The 26,738-nt window shown below is 38.8% G+C and overlaps 4 protein-coding genes across 7 annotated transcripts; 2 read left to right on the top strand and 2 right to left on the bottom strand.

Annotated features, from left to right (window-relative positions):
- The first annotated feature begins 499 nt into the window (after nt 1-499).
- Nucleotides 500-2,229, top strand: LOC104120544 (uncharacterized). 2 transcript variants are annotated; one of them, XM_009632335.3, is made up of 4 exons: nt 500-880; nt 980-1,084; nt 1,698-1,847; nt 1,942-2,229. In XM_009632335.3, the coding sequence occupies exons 1-4, from the start codon at nt 656-658 to the stop codon at nt 1,984-1,986; spliced, it is 525 nt and encodes a 174-aa protein (XP_009630630.1). In that variant the 5' UTR covers nt 500-655; the 3' UTR covers nt 1,987-2,229. The 2 variants fall into 2 exon arrangements, with proteins under 2 accessions (XP_009630630.1, XP_009630629.1); XM_009632334.4 differs by having other exon boundaries at nt 542-880; nt 1,929-2,229.
- Nucleotides 2,230-3,949: 1,720 nt separating this feature from the next.
- On the top strand, nt 3,950-9,054 carry LOC104120545 (uncharacterized). 3 transcript variants are annotated; one of them, XM_009632336.4, is made up of 10 exons: nt 3,951-4,125; nt 4,346-4,996; nt 5,108-5,140; nt 5,793-6,568; nt 6,792-7,083; nt 7,168-7,389; nt 7,552-7,725; nt 8,030-8,218; nt 8,311-8,424; nt 8,579-9,054. In XM_009632336.4, exons 2-10 carry the CDS (start codon nt 4,388-4,390, stop codon nt 8,888-8,890), a joined length of 2,721 nt encoding a protein of 906 aa, XP_009630631.1. In that variant the 5' UTR covers nt 3,951-4,125; nt 4,346-4,387; the 3' UTR covers nt 8,891-9,054. The 3 variants fall into 3 exon arrangements, with proteins under 3 accessions (XP_009630632.1, XP_009630631.1, XP_018621844.1); XM_009632337.4 differs by lacking the exon at nt 5,108-5,140 and having other exon boundaries at nt 3,950-4,125; XM_018766328.3 differs by lacking the exon at nt 3,951-4,125 and having other exon boundaries at nt 4,151-4,996.
- Nucleotides 9,055-9,229: 175 nt separating this feature from the next.
- LOC104120546 (cytochrome P450 81Q32-like) lies at nt 9,230-11,573 on the bottom strand. The gene is made up of 2 exons (XM_009632338.4): nt 10,549-11,573; nt 9,230-10,026 (listed from the first exon to the last, which is right to left on the bottom strand). The coding sequence occupies exons 1-2, from the start codon at nt 11,425-11,427 to the stop codon at nt 9,409-9,411; spliced, it is 1,497 nt and encodes a 498-aa protein (XP_009630633.1). The 5' UTR covers nt 11,428-11,573; the 3' UTR covers nt 9,230-9,408.
- Nucleotides 11,574-14,492: 2,919 nt separating this feature from the next.
- Nucleotides 14,493-16,851, bottom strand: LOC104120547 (xyloglucan galactosyltransferase XLT2-like). Its single transcript, XM_018766329.3, has one exon. The coding sequence runs from the start codon at nt 16,456-16,458 to the stop codon at nt 14,911-14,913; it is 1,548 nt and encodes a 515-aa protein (XP_018621845.1). The 5' UTR covers nt 16,459-16,851; the 3' UTR covers nt 14,493-14,910.
- Between the last annotated feature and the right edge of the window lie 9,887 nt (nt 16,852-26,738).

Genomic DNA, 26,738 nt, shown 5'->3' with positions numbered 1-26,738 from the left:
TTTCTCCAACGAATGTAGTAATGTAGTAGCTGAACTCTGATTAGGAATAGTTTGTTTATATGCCAATCGATCTTGAAGAAATTATTAAATGATACCTTCATTTTAATATGATCCGATAACTAAAACATAAGGATATCTAAGACCTTTGATTTGTTAAATTATAATGATTGAATTATTTAAAAGAATAGTCTGAAATGTAAAAATTGAATACGTAATTACTTTAAGTTATTGAATCAAGTTTAAATAATAGGAGTTTAAACAAAACAGAAAAAAAATATTACTAGTACTAAAGAGGTTAAAATTGTAGTAGTATAAAACTACTACAGAAAAAGCACTCCCTCCATCACTACTACAGTTAAATTGGAAGACAAGTAAAATAGTTACTGCGCATTTTGATATTTTTAAAATACTAATTTATTTAAAATATTTCATTTAATTTGAGATCAATTGACCTTTTTTCATTTTTAATATTCAAACGTAAAGCATTAAAGTTTGGTGAGACAGAGGGACGTGGCAACGAGCAACAGTGTAGTAGGCGCCCATGGTTTGTTTGTAAACTAGAATGTTCTTAATTCGTATTGACAATCAGTAGGTGTTGCCCCCCACCGGTTAGCTTTTTACCCTCTAAAAATAGTAACCATTCCAACCCAACATCATGGAACGACATCTAACGGTGACCAAACCTAGCCGGAGCGACGAGGTTTTGGACGAACATCAGCAGCTCCAAATCACCAACCAAGTCAAAGCCCTGTTCGATGCTCAAGCACCTAAAAGACTCGCCAAACCTAACCGTAGTGAACCTGATTCAGTCTCGCCGACAACCCTTTTAGAAGATTTCCCTATTCCAGAACTTGACAATCTCCGATCTCTTCAGACTCAAGTACTCTACTCCTCGCTTTCTGCTAGTTACTCTTACATTCCTTTAATAGAATGTAAATTATTTTAATCTTTTTGATAAGTTCTTTTGAATCTTGATCAGGGTGGTAGTATCTTTTCTGAAAATAGTAATTGCTCGGAACAAGAAGAGTTTGTGGAAACACGGTACTACAATGAGTTGGTTTCCATTGACAAACAGCATCACACGGTTCTCTACTCTTTTCCTTCTACCATTGAGTTTTAAATTTTTAATTACTTGTCATGCTGCATATATAGGTAGATCCCGATCCAACAATTAATCTTGACATGTTCAACTTTTAAGTTCCTTATATTGAATCTATTGCACTTTTAACATTACGGATTCAGTTTAGTAAATTTTCACATGTATTTTTATAAAGGTAGTTAGTGTACCTTTTTAGCATGTAATAATTTTTTTCATATAGTTTTTATATACGCATGTATAGTGGCGAAGCTAGTAATTTTCCCGAGAGTGTTCAAAGTTGAAAGAAGTAATTTCCTCAAGAGTGTTCAAAGTTGGCGAAGCTAGGAATTTCCCCAAGAGTGTTCAAAGTTGAAAGAAGTAAAAAAAAATTCCGACAAAATGTTATTCAATATATGTTAAAACCTAATATTTTACCTATATATACAGTGTAATTTTTCGACGAAGGCGACCACCCTTAGGACAATGTGGCTTTGCCCTGCATATATAGTTTAAATTTGAGATATACATCCATCATTCGTTGTAATGTTTGCACTATAATGTGTGACACTCGAATTGTGTTATTCATATTTTTATTGTGCTAATGTTCAATTCTTGGCAGACTGGAAGTGGGTTCATAAAGATGGTCAATCAAACGGATGGTAACATTTACAATCTTCAATTGAATGGTGGTCATGAGAATGGCAGAGCCAGAGAGTTCAACACTAATCCAGCGAGAAACGACTGGATTCCCAGCAGTGAAGATTATCAGGTGCATTTTAATGAGCTTGCTAATTGAATCTCCATGTGTTTGCACTATAATTTATGTTCAGGTTCATATCTTTGCTCTAAGGCTTATTATTCAGGTTGGATTCACGTCCTCAAAACCCAACCGGAGTGAAAGTGATTAGAACAGAAGTCAAGAATCAACCAGATGCTGAAGTTGGTCTCTCCTATTTTCCTGAATTTGCTAATCTTGAATGATTGGAGAGAGAAATGAGAGAGGATACCACGTCCTTAGGTTGATGTGCCACTGTATACTGGTTTGTATCTGAATAGTAATGTAGTATATAATTTCTAGTAGGGACGATGCCAAGGCTGTTTTCGTGATTGGCTAATAAAAAGTTGTAAGCAAACTCTGCTCATGGTAGAAACTGATCTCACTGGCCTCTGCTCTTAATCCTCAAGGATCTGAATGGTCCGGTCGGACTGCCCATCAGTGTGTGTGAAATGCACTACTAACTACTAAGCTCCACATGCATGCCAACTATCGTGTTGATTAACATTGGACATCGATAATTTCCTTTTGTTAAGCTGAGCGACTGGTTTTGCCTTCTTTTCTTTGGGTTTTATTTATCAATCAATCAACTATAAACTATGTCTCAGTTGCATATTAGTTGAGACAATGGACTAGATTGCGCATACCTTAACTATTTCATAAGATACAATGAACTTTTGCATTTATTTTGCTCTATTCAGTATCAGAAAATTCATTATATTTTGACTACATTTGCTTCACAAGATATTACAACTCTGTTCCAGCTTTATTCAGATTTAGGACTAGCTATACATTGCAAATTTAGAAAATGCTTAATAAGAAAATTAGCCCCCATATTCGGTTTTGGGAAGATTTTCATAGATGTCTACGAAAATTTCGTGAATAAGAAAGATAGACTAGAATAACAACAACATACCTAGTGTATTTCCACAAGTGAGATTTAGGGAAAGTAGTGTATATGCAGATCTTATCCATACCTTGTGCAGATAGAGAACTCCTCGGTTCAAGGGCAAACATAATTACAGCAGTAAAGAGAAAGAAGATGAAAGATGACTAGAATGTTGATGGTAATAAAGATAGAGTCACTTTCATTTTTATTTCCTTTGTATATTCCCGAAAACTTTTGGGGTTGAGGTGAATGCGAGGACTCTAATCTTGAAAGGTTCCTCTATATTGCGTTGTCGATAAACGAGGTAACGATTTTGGGAGTTTTTCCATGAACATAATTGGTTTTAATAGAGACAAGAAACTGTTTGTGAGGATGCCAAAACCTGCGGGGAACAGAAGCAAGGTTTCATCTTATTGTGGCAGTTGCTCGTGTTCTGCAATCTGCACTTTTCCATACATTTGTAAATCAAAATTATGTCTAGAATTGAAAGGATCCATAGAGGAGCTTCGTGTGCTCCTCTTTTACTTCTACTGTGTTATTGATATGAACAAATTTCAGAAGTTAAAAATGCGAACTGATTATGTCGAAGTGATTTTGTCCTTGCAACATTCACTTTCTAAGTACGCTACTTAGCTCTTATACTTCGAGTCCATTTGAATAAATGATCAATCAACAATTTGAAATTACCTAGTAAAATTATCTTTCTTTGTTTGTAACATTAAAGTTACTTAACTATTTATAGCACACTCAGAAGGTCATTCAATCAAATTTCTCAAACAGAAAAATATCTAATCCTTCCCATATATTTCTTTTTCATCGAAGAAAAGGAGAAAACAAAAATATAGTCTTACCTTATTCTTATGGTAACAACACCGCTAGATCAGCAAGGGATTGGCTCATCCACTTTATATCAATAGCGTAAAGTAACTCTTATACCTTGAGGAAAAAGGATTAAAGCTTATTCAAAAGGTAAGTGTTAATGTTACATTAATAATCACTAATCCAGATGAATGCACAAGAACAAGTAACAGATTATCTAGTCCAAACCGATTAATTAAGTTATAGCTAATGGTTAGGCATAAGTCAATATTAGTGGCAAACCACAAAATTAATAAGTACAATTACAGGGCGTTAGTTATATCTTTTTTCAACAAAGTTGGCCGGTGGAGGACATTAGTCCTAGGTCACGTACATTTGTTTAGTCATTCTGTCGACTTTCTCACGTAGTTAGACGCACGCATAATAACTTGTTCATCTTTGTTTTTCATTTCTCTCTACTCATTATTCTCCCAACAAACAGTCTCCCAAAAAGAAAGCCAAATTCACTGTGCCATCAAATTAAAGGCTTCACAAACTCTGCCAGCAAAAGATAGTATTGATCGAGTAAAAATCTTCTCTTTTCTTTTCACCGTTTCCACACTTTTCATAAATGAGAATTCCCACTTTTCTGTACACTTTTCATTTATTCTTGCACGTTATTGCTTTTCTGTTACGTAGTTGTCCTGTTTAATCATTCACGGAACTTGAACTATAAATTTTAAGCCTTTGTTTGCATCTTGCGGTTTACTAAAAAAATTGGTTTTTGGTTTTTGTATTGTTTTAGTTTATTTAAGTTCAGAGGAGCATTGCAAGTTACTATCAAGCCATGGGTCTTGGGAAGAAGAAGAAAAAGGGTGCTTCTTTCCAAATTGATTACATTGTACATATCCAATTGATTAGGCCATGGCCCCCATCAGAATCATTGAGGTCTGTTCAGTCAGTATTACTTCAGTGGGAAAATGGCGATCGCAATTCTGGATTTGTGACTTCCTCTGTTGAGGATGACTATCTTGAAATTAACAAGACTTTCACTCTATTCTTAACTTTATGTCGCGAGAAAAAATCCAAAGATAAATTTCTAAAGAATAACTTGGAGTTCTCCTTGTATGAATATACAAAGGAGAATGCAGCTCAAGGTCAACTATTGGGGACAGCTTCAATAAATTTTGCAGAATATGGAGTTATCAAAGAAACTTTAGCTATTAGTGTTCCTTTAAACTGCAAGAAGAGTTCTAAAAGCTTGCTGCAACCATCTCTATATGTTAAGGTTCAGCCAGCAAAAGATAAACAAGAATCAGACTTAATGATTGATGATGCTGAAGATGATTCTGATGCTGCTTCTTATACTGATGATGATGTTTCGTCGCACTCATCCTCAACTTTTGCCTCTTCTCTTTTTGAAGCTGCTTGGGCTTCACCATCTAACAATGTAAAGGTATTTCGCGTTCAATCAAATTCCATCATTATGATTAACGGCTTGTGCTTCTTTTACTGATGATGATTCTTCCTTGCATTCCTTCTGGAATATGATTCTTCTGCTTTTAAGGTGGCATGGCCCTCGCCATCTCGAGTTGTAAAGGTACTTGAGTTAAATTATCTAGGATTTAACTTTCAGTGTATTTTAACCTATTGTAGCAAATAATTTGACTGACAAAGCTGCCTTATTTTTCAGGTTGTTACTACCACTTATAATGGACGATTATCAGTAGTTATCTTTTTGCTTATATGATTGTGTAAAACACTATAGTGTATTGATGTTAAACTCATTATCCATTGGTTAACAAGCATTCAGTTAGCTCAACCTCATTTAAATTCCTTGGATAATCTGAACGGTTCTGGTTTGAAATTTATCATCTGCAACATGAGAATCGTATGAATTTCATATCGTGCTTCTACTTTTCTCCGGTCTGGAACTTTTGGCTTATATTCCCATAGGCCACTTGTAAGAACTAGACATTTGACTTCAATTTCAGCTTCTTCCTCAATAGAAAGGGCAAAGAAAAAGAAATCAAATTAAGCTTTTTAATGTGGTTAGTTGATCTAGATTGGAATGTCACTAGTTATGTACCAGTAGAGCACCTAATGAATTAAGGTTAAGGTTAATCATGGGATACCATTGTTACATCTACATCAGACTCACGATGCAATATGAGATTATCTCTGGTTAATTGTATTTTCTGTCCATTGTAGTGTTATTGTCTGCTTAAGATTTTACTGACATTAAATTGCAGAATGACATGCATGAAGAAGCAGCCAGCGGAACAAGCAAAAGTGAAGAAAATACTCAGATATCTAAAGAAAAATACATTGATAGATTGATATCAAAAATTACGACTTCACATATGCATACTCAGGCAGGTGTCGACAGTCAAAATAGTTCGGATGAAACAACAGAACATGATTTTGGACAGGACGAACTGTTCCTTGATGACACAAGAGACTTGTCAGACAACAAAATAGCTAAAAGTATGAAAAGACAAGGTACAATGAGTTCCATTCGTAAAGCTCTTGGAGCTCAGATCACACATGGCCGATTGAAGCCAGTGAAGTCTGTTCAGATAAGAGACTCTGCAAGTGCAAATGTATTTTTGGGGAACACTGAGATTATTAAGAAAGAAATAAAAGAACACACACCTATAGAAACTAGTAGTATTGCTAAAAGTACAGTAGTGGAGAAAAAAGAACCAAAGAATACTACCAGTACCTCAGCAACTGAAAAAAGAGATCCTGCAAATGTTATGTCAAAGAGTAAACCTGAATCGGAATCTAGAATTCAGATGCTTGAGGAAGAACTAAAAGAAGCTGCAGCTATTGAAGTTGGCCTTTATTCTGTAGTTGCTGAGCATGGAAGTTCAATGAACAAAGTTCACACTCCAGCCAGGCGCCTTGCTAGATTTTATCTCCACGCTTGGAGAACAAAATCCACTGCTAAACAGGCAAGTGCTGCTAGAGCCGCTGTCTCAGGATTAGCTTTGGTTTCTAAAGCATGTGGAAGCGATGTTCCAAGGTACACTCTTGTGATTGATTGTTTTATAAGCTACTTAATTTTCTTAATAATTCTAATTTTCCAGTTTCTAATTAATAGATCAGCATCAATCTTCGATTGATATCGTGAATTAAGTGGATAGTGGACCCAAAAAAAAAGCTTATCGATATGTTGGAACAAATATGTTTTAAGGATAAAATTGGAAACTTTACAGGATTTCTCTAATATTTTTCCCCACAAACAGGCTAACTTTCTGGTTGTCGAATTCCATTATGTTAAGAGCAATCATCAGTCAGGCTGCTGCAGGAGTGCAATTTAATGAAGGGGCACCAACTGAAACTACTGGCAACAAAGGTAGGTCTGCGTTGGAAAAAATATATATGCAGCAAAGCATCAAATCAATTGCTAGCCAAGGGAACAAGAGTCATTTAGTTAAGCAATATTATAACTGGGAGGACATCGAATCATTCACTCAAGCATTGGAAAAGCTTGAAGGTTGGATCTTCTCCAAAATCACCAAGTCCCTTTGGTGGCAGGTTGATCACCTAAATTTTTCTGAGCTTTTCTCCCATAACAAGTGCTACTTTAATTACAGTGCAGTCACTTATTTTTGCCTGCAGACTCTGACTCCACATATGCAGTTTTCGACTGCAAAAACTAGTAAGACTAAGGGCTCAAGGGTGAAGAAAACATATGGGAGTAGACATTCTTTGGGCGATCAAGAACAGGGCAAATTTTCCGTAAAACTTTGGAAAAGGGCTCTGAAAGATGCCTGTGAAAGGCTTTGTCCACTTCGGGCAGGTGGCCATAAATGTGGCTGCTTACCTGTTCTGCCAAAGTTGGTGAGTTGATTCATCAGAATGAGGTGTCTTCTGTTGTCCACACAAGCAGCCACTTCTACTTCTTGTTTGAGTGATTTGAGGTTCTAGTTAGTAACGATTTTCCAGCATCTTGTTCTTTCTTCAACAATGACTTATTGTGAAATGTATTCATTGTGTTTCTAGGTGATGAAGCAGTTGGTGAGTAGATTGGATGTGGCAATGTTCAATGCTATTCTCCGCGAATCCACTGAAGAAATGCCAACAGATCCAGTGTTTGATCCTATAAGTGATCGTAAGGTCCTCCCAATTCCTGCTGGAAAATCAAGCTTTGGAGCTGGTGCACAGTTGAAAAATGCTGTGAGTAGAAAAAGTTAGCTTTAGTGTGCCTAGTTTCATGCTAGTTTATCATTCCTGAAGGATTATATAATATACTTCTACTAATTAACCAGAGCTACACTAATAGAAATGGGCCAATATTTGGTGAAAAATATACAGCATTTTATGAAAAAGTGAGAATACAGTTGTTTATACTTAGTTTCCACTACTTGAGTTCTTTCCCTAAAAATACATGAAAATATGACAAGTTTAAATTTTTCTCAACTGTATTTTGGTTCAAGGGAGTATTTACTTATCGATTATGACCGTTTTGGTTTGTTGATAGGTTGGGAGCTGGTCTGGATGGCTTACAGATCTTATTGGCTTTCAAGATGAAGTTTCACCAGAGTATAATAACATATTTGGGAATGACAAGAAACCAGAATCGTTCAAGGCTTTTCGTTTCCTTAATGCATTGAGCAACCTCATGATGCTTCCATTTGAAATGCTCATAGATGCATCCACAAGAAAAGAAGTTAGTCCAAATTTCCCTTTAAATTTATCAACAGATCAATCTCTAGCAAATCCATTTTCTCCATACATAATTTTTGAACTTGCTGTTACTAGGTCTGCCCAATACTTGGTCCAGCTTTGATCAAAAGAGTTCTCGCCAATTTTGTTCCAGATGATTTCCGTCCTGATCCAATTCCAATGAATGTCCTTGAGGCCCTGGATTCCGAAGTAAGTTTTCCCTCTCATTTTGTTTATCTCAAGCAGATTTATGCAAGCCAATATTTCGTCATCCATAATGCTCAGAGCAATTTTTGCCCTATTTACGGAGCTTATTAACGTGAAGTCACATACCCTTTCTTACACCATATTTTTCCTGATTAAGGATGTAAAAGATGCTCCTGGAGAATTGCTGACTAGCTTCCCGTGCACTTTCACATTGCCTGTCTATACACCTCCTCCGGCATTGTCTCTCACTATTTTTATAGAGAAGGTTGGCAATCAAGCTCCAAAGATTAGGGGGTCATCTGTACTCAAGAAAACGTACACCAGCGATGTTGAGCTTGATGAGCTGGACTCACCGTTTACTTCGTTCCTCGCTGATAGCTTCAAGGATTATCCAAATTTAGCAAAACCTGCTAGAAATATTGTCAGATACCAGCTTCTCCGTGAAGCGTGGAAGGAGGTTCAACGGTGAGGATACCAGCAAGTTTACATATTTGGTCAGTTCCTGCCTTCCTTGTAAGAAATGAAGTTATTTTCCTTTCCACCGAAGAACAAACATTTCCGAGTACTTGATGCAATTGGGAGTTGTAACTGACTCCAAAGGCTAATAAACCTTGTTTCTATTTTTTACACCCAGAGGCGGATCCAGGATATATATTTGATGGATTCAACCTTTAAGGTTCTTACTACTGATCCACTATACATTTAAAATTATGAGTTCGGAATTAATATTTGTTGACATATAGTGATTTTTCACATGTGCAGTCGAAATAATGAGTTCTGTTGAATCCATCAGCCTCTACTTACACCATTAAAAAGAAGTAGCACCTCATATATTTAATCCAAAGTATCTAAGTAACAAATCAGAAACTTACATAGCGCATATTATATGAGAGAATGAAGACACATGGTACTTTATTACTCAAACCTTTCTAACCTAAAAACTAGAGGTATGGAGCACTAAAAAAATGCAAGAAACACTCTGAAACATTAGGATATTTCTGAAACAACTTTGTGAAGAATATCACGAGCTTCGCACCTAGCCATGAGTGGCTCAGCTTTTGGCATGGTGAGACCTTTTCCTTCAGTCAAATCAACCATCTCTTCACTTACCCTTTTCCACTCAAAACACTGCACTAGAGTTGCTAAAGCTAAACCAACCACACGTTGAGCAAGTCCAGAACCTGGACACGCTCTCCTTCCCATTCCAAATGGCAATAGCTTCCATGATTCCACTTGCACACCTTCAAACCTTTCTGGCTTGAAGCTCTCTGGATCCTCCCAAAGTAATGGGTCCCTGTGGATGGCCCAAGCATTCACCAATAGCATCGTGCCACGTGGAATGTGCAACCCAGCGATAGTGCAATCATCAGATGATTCATGAGGCACTAGCATTGGTCCTGCAGGGTACAATCGAAGTGTCTCTGAAATAATACTTTGAAGGTATTTCAGCTTGGGTAAATCTGCTTCATCCACTAAACGATCTTTACCCACATGGTCGTCTATTTCAGCTTTGGCCTTTTCCAACACCTCTGGATGATTGAGTAAAAGAGACATTGCCCATTCTATTGTTACAGATGATGTTTCAGTCCCCGCATTCAGCATGACCTGCAGTTGTTAGTTAATGAGAAAAGTGTCCGGCAACTGCTTTTGTAAGTTGATATTTTGATATTCCCGGGGTTCTATATGCAGCAACAATCTATAACTTTAAATCAGTGGATACAAAGGCAGTTATACTATGTTTTGGTGACGATTGCTTCTTGCTTAGTATAAATATAAAAAATTCAAGCAACGGATGCAGCCTTTTATATACATCATGTCAAGAAGATGGACATGGTACTAACTCAACCATACAAGCTAGCTCATGAGATGATGATTAGATAAAACCATATAAAGAGACAACAATCCAGTCCTTCAACCCACGAGCTAAGGATTGACCAAACCATATAAAGAGACAACAATCCTATCCTTCAACCAATGGGGACATTCTAATATCTTGTACATCTAGAACAGGAAATCCAGAGCAACGTTCACTAAATCAAGAATTGGGATGATTAGCCTGCGGCTAAGTTAAACAAAGATTCTCAATTTAAACATAGAGTGGGAGATGCAGTAGTGAAGAGAGCTTACCAATATTATTCCTTTGATGATTTGATCAGAGTAATATTCTGGTTCTGATTCTTGCAGAGAAAGCAAATGATCAATCATGGAATTTCTGCTTTTATCACGACGGTGTTCATCAATCAAGCCTTGCAAGAGCGCGTCCATTTTGCTACCAAGCCTGGCCAAATTCTTCTCCATACTCCTGAAAAAGCAACGAAATATTGCAGGCATGAAATCCGTGGGATTTGATGCACCCCCATATGAAATAACCTCTTCTACAAGCTCCCGAAAATGGTTTGCCTCCTCGTTATCTACCTCTTCACCATAATATCTCTTTCCAGCTACCATTCTCATGATAATATTGTACGACATCTGAAATAACTTGGACTTAAGTTCAACAGGGGTCCCAAAACTCCCACCCGAGTTTTGAAATACTCTATGAACAAGAAGCTTGACTTCATGTTGTCTAATTGGCTGAAAATTGTTGAGACGGTTAGTGGAGAAAATTTCAAGTGCGCAGAGGCGGCGAAGGTTGCGCCAGTGATCACCATAAGGGGAACCAGAGAGTGTAGTATAATTATAGCCTATGTATTTGCCGATCATTAAACGAGGGCGATTGGCCAAAACAATATCGTTCTTGGTGAAGCATTCTTCAGCAGCAGATGAGGAGGACACTACCAAAACAAGACGGGTACCAAATTGAAGAGAGAAAATGGGACCATATTTAGTTGTGAGCTTTGCAAGAGTGCGATACAGAGGTGGTTTTAAGAGATAGAGATGGCCTATAATAGGAAGTTTAAGTGCTGGGGTTGGTGGGAGGTTAATAAGTTGTCTTCGTCTTGAGGAAACAAGAGCTACAAGTAGAAAGAAGATAGAGAGAGAAGTATACAACAAAGTTGCTTCCATTTTCTGTTTTTTAGGACATATCTGAACCTTGTTGCACTTGGTTGGTTTATATATGATGGGTTGCTGAGTCAACAAAGACTTTTCAATTCAATGGTCCTATGTGCTACATCGTTCTTTTGTTTGTGCCCCAAGTTCTCCACCAGTCCATCTTAAATAAACGTTCTTCTCGTCCTCCTTTAAATATTAAAATAAAAGCTGGACATGATAAGGAACGTGAGGTTGTTGGAGCCAAAAATCATAAAAAAACATGGACCTTTATGAGTGTCTAAGCGAAAAAAAATGGATAAGTTTAGGGGGCCGCCTATGTATTCAGGCGGCTCCAATATTTTTTTTCGAATTGGGGGTAGAAGAAGAAAAAACGGGGAGGGAATTATTACAAGGTAAGAAATAGAACTTTGACCGATAAAGTAAAAGCTCACGTAACCAACGCTACTAAGATTTTCCATGCATGCTGCTCCAACATGTTAAGCCTTTCAAAGAATTATTTTAGCCTATCAACTGTCGGGTCAAAGTTTGCTATGCTCTTGATATTATTAGAATCAAACTCTATTCATTGGCTGCTTGTACGCCAAGATTAATTTCTACACCTTCTAGACCCTGGAATAACACCAAAGATGCATACTACTCCTGACGGTGTACATCTTTTGGCAGTTCCCTTTTCAATATCTTTTTTTTTAGTCTGGTTTATGCGTTTTACCACAGCTTTGCTTTCTGAAGTTATATGAGAAATTGCCGCACTTGTACCTTCACTATTAGTTGAACTAGTAGAGAAGAGAACAGAGAGTACCGAGTTTTTTACTATTTTTGGTACAAGAACTATGCTATTCCTATGATATCTGTTTGGTCTTACCTAGAAATCAGCGGATCAATTTTAATACTAGGTGACTACACTTAATTTTCAAATCAATTTAACGCATGGAAGTGATGGTATCTCTTGCAAATGAAGTCGTTAAATTTCTATGGAAGTTGATGAGATTTTAGGAAAAGTTCGATTAGGGGTTTACAAAAAAAACCGATAAATCGCACCAAACTAATAATCCTAGTCAAATCGGAAAAAAAATTCGATGTGGTTTGGTTTGGTTTGGTTTGATATTGGAAAATAAAATTCGACCATAATTGGTTTGTTTTGGTTTTAACTAAAAAAGTCAAACCGAAACCAAACCAACCCGATAGTACATTCATATAATTTTTAAAAATATTTTATACATATAAATATTTATTGTAATGTAATTTATAAATATTTCTTAAACGTTTTCACAGTTTTATCTTTTAACGTATTATTTCAAGTTTAGACTTAACATTCTTGAATGGTAAATAAATTTTATAACCCATAAATATAGTAACTCAAACAAAGTTCAAATCAATACTAATGATAACAAAAGAAATTCAATTCAACACTAGGAATGACGATAGTGTTGGATAATTATTTTAGTTTTACATTGGTTTATAATGAAAGTGCATAACTTAGTTTATCTTTTTCTTTAGTGCTTAATTATGTAATTAATATTAGTACTTATTAGCTATACTTATTTTAGCATGACATATATAGTATTTTTAAATTATGTTAATTTTTATTATGACTTATTAATTAGCAAAATTTGCTTGATGTAATTTTATTATCTTTGTTATTGAATATTTTAGTATAATGCTATGACTTATCTCATATTATTGTGTTAGTTTCTTGGAACATACATTATATAGTTGTATTTTACTAAGACTTAAGAAATATTTAGAGCACAAGTTACATATTTTATGTTATGAAGACTTTACTGGAAAAAAAAACTCGAAAACCCGAGAAAAACCGAGATTGAAAACCCGACTTTGTTGGTTTGGTTTGATAATAAAAAAAATACAAACAAACACCCGACCTATGTATACCCCTAAGTTCGATTTACATATCAAACGAATTAATTTCCCTTCCGCTAGAGATTATACCTTTTTTATTTTCTTTTAATTTGGGTCCTGACATCTAGGTTGGCCCCGATGAGCCCGTAAATTCCATTTAGCTTATGCACGTTGAATTATGTCATTTTACTTAATTACCTCGAGCCTTTCTTTCACGTAGTACCAGCAAACGACCTCAATTCTTTTCCCATATGAAATTATTAATGGAGTTTAAGCAATAATTTTCTTGTCACCCTTCAAGTTTAAGCGAGAGTTTTTCCTCTAATTTTTCTCCCTTTGTGTCGGTAAAAGTATGATAAACTTTCAAAGTCTGCCATTTTGCCTTCTAAAATTGTTCTATTAGCTAAAATCACATTCTAGGCTAAGGTTTACTTCCAAAATTGGATAACAATTGAATTTATATGTAATATAATTTGATACAAAGCTCGAAATCAGATTTAATATGGAAGAATAAATAGAAAAATAAATACAAACTATGCATATTGAACAACTTAAGCCTCGTAGGATTAACTTCCTTCGAATTTAGACGTAATCTTATTCAAGCCAGAATAATATGAACAAAGCTGGAAAAATAGTATGTTGTTCTTTGAAGTAAGTTGCAATGTGTCCATGAATTACTCAGTTTCCTCTATATATTTAGGGAAATGAAACTTTTAAGACATTTTATAATAAATTATGTAGATCGTTGGCCCCCTTTTTTATTTAATTCTATGATTTCTGCCATAATGATGTTAATGGCGAGAATCGCGGATCCTTATCAGATGAGTTGGCGAAACTTTTCTTCGAGGCTGTCAGAAGCAGGATTGGTTGTGTCTTCGGTAAAATCGAGGGCAAATCTGATGGTCTTGTCGATCTTCGAACCTCGATATTTCGTCCTTCTGTTATTTGGCTAGGCAAATTTCCCTCGATCTTGTTCGGTCTCGATTTCGTTCAGTCCCGGGGTCACGAGCTCAACGATGTATCTTCGAACCTTGGTTTGATATAACTCAAGATGAAGCTTTAACCTGTCGTATTTTCCGTATACATAGATACAACATTATATTGAGTGCGAATGCGAAAGATTAAAATGCAGTATTTTTTAAAGTTAAGGATTTCTTTTCTCGATGAGAAGCTAAACACTGTTAGCTACAGACGATAAGGTATAATGTAATTGTCTGCACTAGGTAGAAAAGTTAGTACTACTATAAATGTGAGAAACAAGAAGACATGTTTCAAAATGAACCCTTATTTTAGTACATGGAAATGAAAGACATAAACAGAAAAGAAATTGCCAAAATCTGATCAATATATAACTCTTACCCGCAGATAACACTTGACCTCACTTTTTCGTCTGATCTTAAATCAAACCTCTAAAAATATTTGGTACGTTAACATGTATAAAATCCGAGCTCGCCATAATCCAGTAACCTAAGCTGATTCTAAAAACTGAGAATCATATCAGCAGCAGCCACACAGAATTACCCGTCCTGCTTCAAACTTGTCCCTGTATTTATATGATTATACTTATAGCTCAATATTAAGGGAAAGAATTATATACATTACATTCATCAAATCTCCCAAATTATAAACTCATCATCTTCAACTGCCCATATCCACGTATTCCTTCCATTCATTTTCATCCTTAACCCTCTTCAATACTCCTTCAACTGCAATTTCAAATGCATCCTTGATAGTCCCAAGACCTCCACTTGGCCTTGCGTACACTATTCTTGGAATTGTTTCTACTACTTTCTCCCTCATTTTCCTTACTTGATCTTTACTGTAACTTTTCAATATTTCCTTAATGGAAGCCGTCCCATTTCTCACTGCTTCAGGATCTATAAAAACCGAATAACTCCCCGGTTCCTCTGGTAAAAACCACTGGTACTGTGTGTAAGCCGTTCGTCGCCAGAAAAAAACCGGCACTGAACCGGTCACCATGCAATCGAAAACCGACCGCCGAGTCAAGCTGTCCCCTTTCGGCTGTAAGCAAAAATCGGAGCTCAAAAGTGCTTCTTGGATTTCTGACGAACCGTTAGAGCACTGAGTCACGGCACAGTCAACGACTCGGCACGAGTCCGACTCGTTTCTACAGTAACTCATTAACCTCGATCTGAAATCGCTGTTGATATCCCCACGCGCTGCGCCAATGAACGTGAAAAGACTCGTGCGGTTATATGAAAGCACAAAGTTCTGCCATTCCCTGAGTTCTTTCTCGGAGTGAGGGTGGAATCCAGTAGGGTACGGTACACTGATATCATTTGCATCCCATGGAGCCCTCTCGATGGTGAAACGCGAAACGTTCTGCATCTGTGGCCGATTGAGAAAAGTCGACCCCCACAGTTTCTCCGGGTCACCTAATCGCCGGAAATCCCACGTTATCCGACCCAGAGTCAGGAAATGGTCCGACCCGTTATATCTTTTCCAGTATTTTTGCCTCTGGACCCATTTCAGTACTTTATTGCTAAGCAAATCACGATTTTCGATTTCATCGGTCCATAGGTATTTCCCCACTGCTTGTCCGGCGTAGAACGGAATGTAGAAAGCAGTAGCAGAATCCGGGTCGTTTGTTCTACATCTGTAGTTTAAAAGCCGGTAATGAAATATTACCTCCGAGGAGAACTGATTTGTCCGGTACCACGCTGCAGAGAGATTACCCGGCAAGATTCCGGCGAGGTCCGTTGATCTCTTTCCGTATCCGTCATTGGTGACAAGTCCACACTGCCACTTCCATGGGTCTAGATCGTCGCAGGTAGTTAAAGCTAAGTCTTTGTTAAATTTGGAAGGTAGATTATAAACATAAACACGACCGTACTCGCATTCGGAGTCTCCGAAGGGATAAATAGCATTTGGATCATGATGGGGTTTCTGTATGTCGGCAAATAATGCGGTTTCTGAAGGGAAGTGGGGGAGGGATTGGGGTGGGGAGTGGGTTGAAAAGGGGAAGGGGGAATTGCGGGTGAAAATGAGAACTACGAGTTGGAAGAAGAGGAAAAAGGTGAAAAGCCAGAAACGTGGGTGAGTAGAAATCTGGTACTGGAAATTGCTCAGTGCATTCTTGAGAAAGTCGTTGCTATTGGCTTTGGGAGGTTTGCGCAGGGTTTCATCGGCTTCTAGGGACTCGTCGGCTGAGTAAGGAGGAAGCATTTGATGAGAAATGGAGACTGAATCTAGCAATTGGGAGAATTGCTAGAAACAAGAAATGGCTGTAAAGTAGAGAACAGAGCAGGCAGACGGAGAAGAAGTGAGAGTGGTAGTATAGTATTCTTTAGTAGTATATTTCTTTAGCAGAGTGGTGCTTCGCTTTCTGTAACTGACGTTTGATTGTAAGATAAACAATTTTAGGTTCTCTTCACTATTACCACCGACAGAGACACCCAGCTTTTACATCTCCTGACTTCAAGGGCAAATTATTTGTATAATTCAACAAATAATTTTTAATGTTCCAAAAATAATATATTATTGCTATAAATAGGAAAGCCAAATGCATAGTAAATCCATCAGTAATCACGCAGAGAATACTTAGAGCTGATAGACGAAAAAGTTAAGGGATTTAATTAATCTTCCGGATCTTACTTTATCAACTACCAAATCAAGACTCCAGCGGAGGCCCTGTGAAAAACTACAGTAATTTTCTTGCGGTTAATTTATCTTTTCATGATATCACCCTTCTCTTTTCTTTTACGGAAGCTAAACGACCCGAGCTTGCAGTTGTCCTGCTCCTAGATGATTCTAAATGGAACAGAATAAATAATTTAGTGATGGTAGACCTACTTTGTGTCATACGATTTTGTCCATCTTTAATGTAAATTTCGTCGTTTAACTATTGAAATTTTAAATCATTCATTAATTGTTCAATAGTACAGAAAATTCTTATGAAATTCTCTTGTTTCCTTTTAGTACAATTTCCAATTAGTTTGGCAAAATAATTATGTATAGGGTGAAATATGCTATGACACGTGGTCATTTAAAGAAAAGACAAGTGAAATTCAAGACGGGGATGGCCGAATACCGAACACAGCCATTTCGCTTGTCACCGGAAGGAATAACGTTCATAAAGATGTATTAAATGCTCTGTGGCCGGTAGCATTTAATAAGGAATATTCTGCAGCATTAAGAGCGACGGCCCGTTACAGAGAATTTGGTATTTATGTTCACCATTATATCATCTATGACCCTCATAATTGACATTAAAGGAGGGCACGATCCTAGGACATCCTTCCCTAGACGTAGCTATAAATAGTGAGTCCGGTTATAATTGTAGAGTACACAAATTTTTTACTTTTTGATCTAATCATTGCTGTACCCAGAAACGTTGTTCCCGGAACTGTCATTTCTGTTATTTCATCTACATTTTAAGGCTAAGTATTGTACATTTTTTCAATTATTGCATTATTTCAGGATCAAATTAGTTCACTTGTCTAGAAACCACGTATAAATTCAACTGTACCGTTTTATGGGTAAACAGTTTAGCGCCCACCGTGGGGTCTAGACAGTCGTGCAATTAAATTGATTCTTGCCTTTTTTACTACGTGATTTGATTATTTTGTCTTAGAAAAAATCACAAAAAATGACAGATAACACTGTTAACGACACGTACAACTCTGAAATTCGAGGGGGGCGGCCTCATTTCGAGAATTCAATCAGTGACACCCGCAATGAGGGGAATGACATCATGTCGGTGCATGACAGGCAGTACCCTCGATAGGTTCGGGAGACAACTCCTGATGATGTTGATTAGGAGCATGTCGCGGATGCGGTGAAGGTCCTGCAAGAGCAACAGGCGGTCATTTTAGGCCATCTCACGCGGCAGGATAAGGTTATGACGGAGCTGAAGCAGGCACTATCGGGGGCTTTGAATAATGCAAACAGACGAGATCCAATTCCTCCCGGAGTTTCTGCAAACCAAACAACGCAGAGAGGCGACAACAACACTCCCAGGGATGAAGTTGGCTCCGACGGGGCTGGGGAGAGCGGATCCGGTCTCAACAACAAGAACGACCCGTTCAAGAATGAACTTTTAAGGTTTATGAGGGAAGTAAACGCCCGCATGGACCAAATCCAGGGAGCGCCACCAGTATTGAAAGGTCCGGACTCGAAAAAGTATACTCAATCGCCGTACAAGCCGAGTGCGGTATCAGAATTAATCTCGAAGTGGTTCAAAATACCTGAAGTGCCAAAATATAACGGGACTTCATACCTACAATAACATATTACCACCTACACAACGAAAGTAAAAGAAAATATTTAGCTCCTCACGAAATTAGCATGCTTCGCTCTGTAACTGACGTTTGAGTGTAAGATAAACAATTTTAGGTTCTCTTCACTATTACCACCGACAGAGACACCCAGCTTTTACTACTCCTGACTTCAAGTGCAAATCATTTGTATAATTCAACAAGTAATCTTTAGGAATCAATATATTATACGTACGAAGTTATTGTCTCCAAAATAATATTATAATGCAATCACGCAAAGAATACTTAGAGCTAATAGACGAAAAAGCTAAGGAATTTATTAATTTTTCGCACCTTACTTTATCAACTACAAAATCAAGACTCCAGCGGAGGCCCTGTGAAATTTCTTGCGGTTAATATATCTTTTCATGATACCCCCCTTTTATTTTCTTTTACGGGAGCTAACGACTGAGCTTGCGGTTATTCTGAATGAAACAGTAAATAATTTAGTGATGGTAGACCTACTTTGTGTCATAGGATTTTCTCCATCTTTAATGTAAATGCCATCGTTTAATTTGGTGCAATTGTTGAAGTGTATACGGCCATTTTGCTGTTTGATCGAGGCCTGAGCTTGCTGCAGAGGAGATAAGAAAAGGCTCAGCAGAGGGGATCTGGTAACAGTTATGAATGTGGAGGAGACAAGGGAGTTGCATCGGGGTAGCCTCATAATAAATTGGATCAGGACTCGAAGATGAGACATCGAGCCTAGAGATCGAAGTGTACGTTGAGACCGAGACCAACAACAATCGAGATCAAGTATGACCGACTTCGAAGGAATAACGGAATGGCGAGATATCAGTAATCGGTCGAAGATCACGGCGTGAATCTCGGAACGGACCAAATCAGAAGTGGATAACTAGCTGTTTATACGGTTTCCTTCTGTAATAAGAGACATGCCATAATTAGGTCTCCTCTACTATATAAAGAGGAGGTCCAATCATTTGTAGACAGGATTCACTGAGAAGAATATACATATACGCTGCTTTCTTTGCTTTACTTATTGTTCATCGCCGTTTGTTCCATCCTCCATTGTTCTTATTAACTAACCTCAAGACTATCTCGAATCAAGATCGAGGCATTGTTTACGGACCGGTTTGATTTATTTTATTGTCCAAGTTATCTATTTAATTCGTTGTTTATCAATTGGTGCTGGTTTAAATCACATATCCTTAAAACCACAATATAAGTTTAATTGTTACTCAATTTTTAGGGTAAACAGTTTAGCGCCCACCGTGGAGCTAAGGATAATAGTGATTGTTCAGTACTGATTCTGGTAAAACACACACTATTTTACGCTTGTTCTTGTCAAGTATCTTTGCTTTCAGGTTAAAACATGTCAACTCACAAAACGCATCCACTCACGGAGACAATGGCTTCGGATTCCACGGTGAAAACAAAAATGTGATTGCTCCAGGAGTCGAGGTTCCACAGGCTAATCTCGGGGGAGCACCGGTTGCCAACCCAGTCGACGTCAGTTCACACGTTGCTCTAAACGCAGACCTATGCGCAAATCTCGATGAGAGTGTACGCAGAGAAAGCCGATCTAGTGGCCAAGGAACACAGGGTAGAGGAGACGAATGAGTCAATCTCCAAGTGATATTCCATATGCTTCAGGCTCATCAAGCTGCTATTGTTCAGTTACAAAATCAACATAGAGCTCCGAATAGGGTTGAGCCGGAAACTACTCGTTGTACCGAGCCAGAACAGGAAAGGTCGAATGGTAACGAATCGGGGACTAATCCTACGGTAATGAAAATGCTCGAGGAGCTCGCCAAAAGAATTGAATCAGGGGAGAAGAGAATCAAAGCTAAAGATAAAAAAGTGAAAACATACAACTCTCAAGTTGATCGGATACCAGGGGCACCGCTAATCTTGAAAGGAATGGATTCGAAGAAGTTTGTACAAAAGTCATTTCCTCCAAGTGCGACTCCGAAGCTTATTCTAAAGAAGTTTCGTATGCTAGAAATACCCAAATATAATGGGACCACTGATCCCAACGAGCATGTTACTTCATATACATGCGCTATCAAGGGTAACGATTTAGAAGATAATGAAATCAAATCAGTGCTGTTGAAAAAATTCGGAGAGACCCTTTCGAGGGAGCAATGATTTGGTATCACAACCTACCACCAAATTCCATCGACTCATTTGCCATATTAGCAGATTCTTTCGTAAAGGCACATGCCGGGGCCATAAAGGTCGCAACAAGGAAATCGGACCTCTTCAAGGTAAGACAAAGGGATAATTAAATGATGAGGGAGTTCGTGTCCTGATTTCAAATGGAACGCATGGAGTTGCCACCGGTCACAGATGATTGGGCCGTTCAAGCTTTCACCCAAGGGTTGAACGAGCGGAGTTCGATAGCATCACGTCAGTTGAAACAAAATTTGATCGAGTATCCAGCAGTAACTTGGGCAGATGTGCACAATCGATATCAATCGAAGATCAGGGTCGAGGACGACCAATTAAGAGCCCCTTCCAGTTCAGTACATCCAAACAGGTCGGCAGTTAAAAACCAGAGGGATGTCGACAGGGAGCCAAGATCGAACAGAGACCGATATCAACCATATACCGCAGATCGAAGGAACAATGGTTCAAAACGTAATTCCGCCTGGAGCGATCGAAGAAGTGATCAAGGACAGAATTCTCGGGGACTTATGAGCAAAAGTGGTTTTGACAAGTATGTCGATCCCACAGAGGCACCCTGGTTATCGGAATATAACTTTAGCATCGAGCATCAGGTATTATATCGGCAATCGAAAGGATCAAAGATACTAGGTGGCCTAGACCCATACAAACTGATCTTTCACAAAGAAACTCAAACTTGATGTGCAAGTATCATGGCATGCATGGTCACAAGATCGAGGATTGCGGACAATTAAGGGATGAGGTAGCCCGTCTATTCAATGAGGGCCACCTTTGAGAGTTCCTCAGTGATCGAGCCAAGAATCATTTTAGAGAAAGGGACGCCAACAAGATAAATGAACAGGAGGAACCCCAACATGTCATTCGTATGATCGTCGGTGGGGTCGACATTCCATAGGGACCCATATTCAAACGGTCTATGGTATCAATACTAGGGAAAAACGAACCCGAGATTATATGCCCGAAGGCACTTTATCATTAAATGACGAAGAAGCAGAAGGCCTCTCTCAGCCCCACAACGACGCTCTGGTAATTTCTATCTTATTAAATAAAGTTCAAGTTAAATGTGTTTTAGTGGATCCAGATAGCTCAGCGAATATCATCCGATCGAGGGTCTTGGAGCATCTTGGCCTGTAAAATCAAATCGTGCCCGCTGCTCGGGTCTTAAACACCTTCAATATGGCCAGTGAAACAACTAAAGGGGAGATTATTCTACCGGTTAACGTGGTTGGAACCATTCAAGATACCAAGTTTCACATAATCGAGGGCGACATGAGGTGCAATGCCCTACTCGGAGGACCTTGGATCCACAATATAAGGACAGTCCCTTCGACTCTCCACCAAATGATGAAATGCCTGACGACGGCCGGTGTAAAAACAGTATACGGGGAGCAGCATGCTGCAAAGGAAATGTTTACGGTCGATGAGTTAACGCCGATATCGACACTATTAACCTCAGACAGGTCGAGCATCAAAAATAAACAGGAAGTCAAATAGCAATCACAGCCACCAGCCTCGACCGAATCAGGGAAGTAGGAGATAGAAAAAGAAGAGAAGGATTTTCTAATCCCTCGAACTTTTATTGTTCCCGGAGACTCTAAAGCCACTGAATCAACGGTCTAAGAGCTGGAACAGGTTATATTGATCGAGTACCTACCCGAGCGAAAGGTATACCTGGGAATGAGATTAACCCCCGAACTCAGAAAAAAGCTTATTCAATTTCTTATTGATAACATAAATTATTTCTCTTGGTCCTATTTAGACATGACATGGATCCCACCGGAGATAACGACGCATCGGCTAAGCCTGGACCTTAGGTTCAAACCGGTAAAGCAAAAGAGAAGACCCCAATCCGAGGTAAAACACGCATTCATAAAGGACGAGGTAACTAAAATTCTCAAAATAGGGTCAATGTAGCTGTAGTCCCTAAAAAATGGAACAAACTTAGAATGTGTGTAGATTATAAGGATTTAAACAAGGCATCCCCCAAAGATTTTTTTCCACTGCCTAACATCGATCGCATGATCGATGCCATGGCCGGCCACGAGATCCTTACTTTTCTCGATGCCTATTCCGGGTATAATCAAATCCAAATGAACCCGGAGGACCGAGAAAAGACTTCATTTATCACCAAGTATGGAACATATTGTTATAATGTAATGCCCTTCGGGCTAAAAATTCAGGAGCTACTTACCAACGCCTAGTAAACAAAATGTTTGAAGAACAAATAGGTAAATCAATGGAAGTTTATATTGATGACATGCTAGTTAAGTCCCTACGCGCAAAGAGCCATTTGGCTCATTTGCAGGAAACGTTCGAGATTTTAAGGAAATGCAACATGAAGCTCAAACCCGAGAAATGTCCTTTCGGAGTCGGTTCGGGCAAATTCCTTGGTTTTATGGTATCGAATCGGGGGATCGAAATCAACCCCGATAAAATCAAGGCCATCGAAGACATCACCGTCATGGAGAGTGTAAAAGTCGTGCAGAGGCTAATTGGACGAATAGCTGCCTTAGGCCGATTCATTTTGAGGTCGTCGGATCGAAGCCACAGATTTTTCTCTCTGCTAAAAAAAAGAATGATTTCGCCTGGACCCCGGAATGCCAACAGGCATTAGGGGAATTAAAGCGATACCTATCGAGCCCACCATTGCTTCACATGAGAAACTTTACTTGTACTTGGTAGTATCGAAAATCGCGGTAAGTGGTGTCCTAGTTCGAGAAGAGCAAGGTACGCAATTTCACGTTTATTATGTAAGTCGAACCTTAGGAGAAGCAAAAACTAGATATCCACATTTGGAGAAATTGGCACTTGCACTGATAAGCGCCTCTAGAAAGTTAAGACCATACTTTCAATGTCACCTCATATGCGTATTAACCACTTACCCACTTCGTAATATTTTGCACAATCCCGAACTATCGGGCCGATTGGCCATATGGGCCGTCGAACTCAATGGGTACGATATCGAATATCAACCCCGGACGGCCATCAAGTCTCAAATTTTAGCGGACTTCGTGGCCGACTTCACGTCAACCCTCATACCCGAAGTCGAAAAGGAACTCTTGTTAAAATCGAGTACATCATTGAGGGTATGGACCCTTTTCACAGACGGTGCTTCGAATGTGAAGGGGTCCGGGCTAGGCATCATTTTGAAGCCGCCCACGAGTAGCACTATTAGGCAATCTATAAAAACTTCTAAGTTGACTAACAATGAGGTCGAGTACGAGGCCATGATTGCAGATCTCGAGCTAGCTAAAAGCTTGGGAGCAGAAGTCATTGAAGCCAAGTGTGACTCTTTACTGGTAGTGAACCAAGTAAACAAAACCTTCGAAGTTCGAGAGGATAGAATGCAAAGATATCTGGATAAGTTGTAGGTAACCTTGCATCGTTTCAAGGAATGGACTTTACAGCATGTATCTCGAGAACAAAACAGTGAGGTCGATGCACTTGCAAATCTAGGTTCATCGGTCGAGGAAGATGAGATCAGCTCGGGGACTGTCGTTCAACTCTCGAGATCCGTGATCGAGGAAGGTCATGCCGAGATAAACTCTACAAGATTAACCTGGGATTGGAGAAATAAATATATTGAATACTTGAAGAACGAAAAGCTCCCATCGGACCCTAAAGAGTCGAGGGCCCTACGAACCAAAGTTGCTCGATTCACATTGGCTGAAGATGGAACGTTATATAGAAGGACATTCGATGTACCATTGGCAGTGTGCTTAGGACCAGGGGACACCGATTATGTTCTACGAGAAGTCCATGACGGCACGTGTGGGAACCACTCCGGCGCCGAATCACTGATTCACAAAATCATTAGAGCAGGATACTACTGGGATAGCATAGAAAAAGATACTAAGGAGTTTGTTCGAAAATGTGATAAATGTCAAAGGTTTGCACCGATGATCCATCAGCCCGGAGAACAACTTCATTCAGTCCTATCCCCATGGCCATTCATCAAATGGGGGATGGATATCGTCGGTCCTCTGCCATCGGCCCCAGCTAAAGCCAAGTTCATTTTATTTATGACTGACTATTTCTCTAAATGGGTTGAAGCACAGGCGTTCGAGAAAGTGAGAGAGAAAGAGGTTATAGACTTCATCTGGGATCACATCGTATGTCGATTTGGGATACCTGCCGAAATAGTGTGTGACAATGAAAAATAATTTATCGGCAACAAAGTGACAAAATTCCTCGAAGACCACAAAATAAAAAGGATACTATCAACGTTGTATCACCCTAGTGGGAATGGACAGGCCGAATCGACAAACAAGACTATCATTCAAAACCTAAAGAAAAGGTTAAACGACGCTAAGGGGAAATGGAGAGAAATTCTACCCGAAGTCCTTTGGGCATACCGAACAACATCAAAGTCCAGTACATGGGCAACCCCGTTCTCCTTAGTATATGGCTCCGAAGCCTTGATTCCAGTCGAAGTCGGAGAACCCAGTATCAGGTTTCAACATATAACAGAAGACTCAAATCACAAAGCTATGAATACTAGCCTGGAATTATTAGATGAAAAACGAGAAGCCGCACTCGTTCGAATGGCTGCACAAAAGCAACGAATCAAAATATACTACAATAGGAGAACCAACCTTCGCCACTTCAGAGTCGAGGACTTAGTCCTGAGGAAAGTCACCATCAACACTCAAGATCCTAATGAAGGGAAGCTCGGCCCAAATTAGGGGGGACCCTACCAAGTCCTCGACATCATCGGAAAGGGATCTTATAAGCGCGGTACGATGGACGGCGAACTACTGCCAAACAATTGGAACATATCGCTTCTCAAACGGTACTATTGCTAAGGTACAATTTTATTCCCTTTTTTCATTCATATATTCGGCACTAACTCACTGCAGGTGTTCGGTCGAAGACATCGAAACCCTAGGTTTTAAAGCACGTGTTACACTCTTTTTTCCTTAGATTGGTTTTTGTCCCAAGTGGGTTTTTCCGACGAGGTTTTTAACGAGGCAACAATTATGTGCTACCTGAGGACAATTCAACAGTATCCAAGGCTTCTTTACAATCAACCTCGAATACCGAGGGGCATCACCCTCGGATGTTACACTTTTGAGGAAAATATTTCGTGTCAAAGGGTCTTGATAGAGAAACTTTGTAATGGTCCAAACGGTCGAATGAACTGTATCCGTATAGATTAGTCGAGCCCTGATGGAAAAACATGTACGCATGTATAAATTATACAAAGAAGCATTCTTTTTATATTAAACATCTTGTGTCTCGAAGAAAATTTTCTATTATACAAGCTCCATACTTATGATTTTATGAGAAATGGCTCAAGGGCCAAGTGCAAATATACCTCGTATACTCGGGGACTGCCATAGACGATCGACAAATTCGAGTAATCTAAACTCGAATTTATAAGACCTCAAAGAGGCACCCCTCTATCTATAGGCCAAGGACATCATTCTCGGGGACTAACACTTCAAACAAGTTCGAAGTGTTATTGGGAAATAAGCCCAAGAGGCATACCCAAAGGTTACAGCCAAATTAAGGCGGCTCGGAGACGTCCGAATCCCGTAATAAAAATAGGCCTTCGAATTCTTTGAAAAATCAGTTAAAAAGGGCTACCCTTGGCAAATAATCAAAAGGGTTTTGATAAAATCAGCCCTCGAAAAACCTTAAAGGTATCAAATTATCTTAACACAAATGTGCTAAGGCACAAAAAGCAAAGGGGTTTCAATCGACATCGAACCCTCAAAAACCCAATGGGTGAAGAATACGTGTTAAGGCATAAAGAAATTTTTTACCAAGTCTTCTAAGCCGAAAAAGAGAAAAAATAGTCATCTTTTAGAGGCCATATCAACCCAATCTAAAGAGCCTTAGGGTCAATACACTTAGAGTTCGAGATTTTGTTCTCACTCAATTCGGACCTAAGGGTTCCACCATTCCAAGCTCAAATAAAATTGACTCGAATATAGCTCGAGAATTCATCATTACTGTGAGTTCGAAACTTACTCGAACTCGATTTTCTTTTTTTAAAACAGAACAATTACGGCTCCGATCAAGCCGTCCGAAATCAAA

Source organism: Nicotiana tomentosiformis, chromosome 2, assembly GCF_000390325.3.
Source record: "Nicotiana tomentosiformis chromosome 2, ASM39032v3, whole genome shotgun sequence".
In the NCBI taxonomy this organism is placed as follows: Eukaryota; Viridiplantae; Streptophyta; class Magnoliopsida; order Solanales; family Solanaceae; genus Nicotiana; species Nicotiana tomentosiformis.
This window is presented reverse-complemented; position numbering and strand designations above follow the sequence as displayed.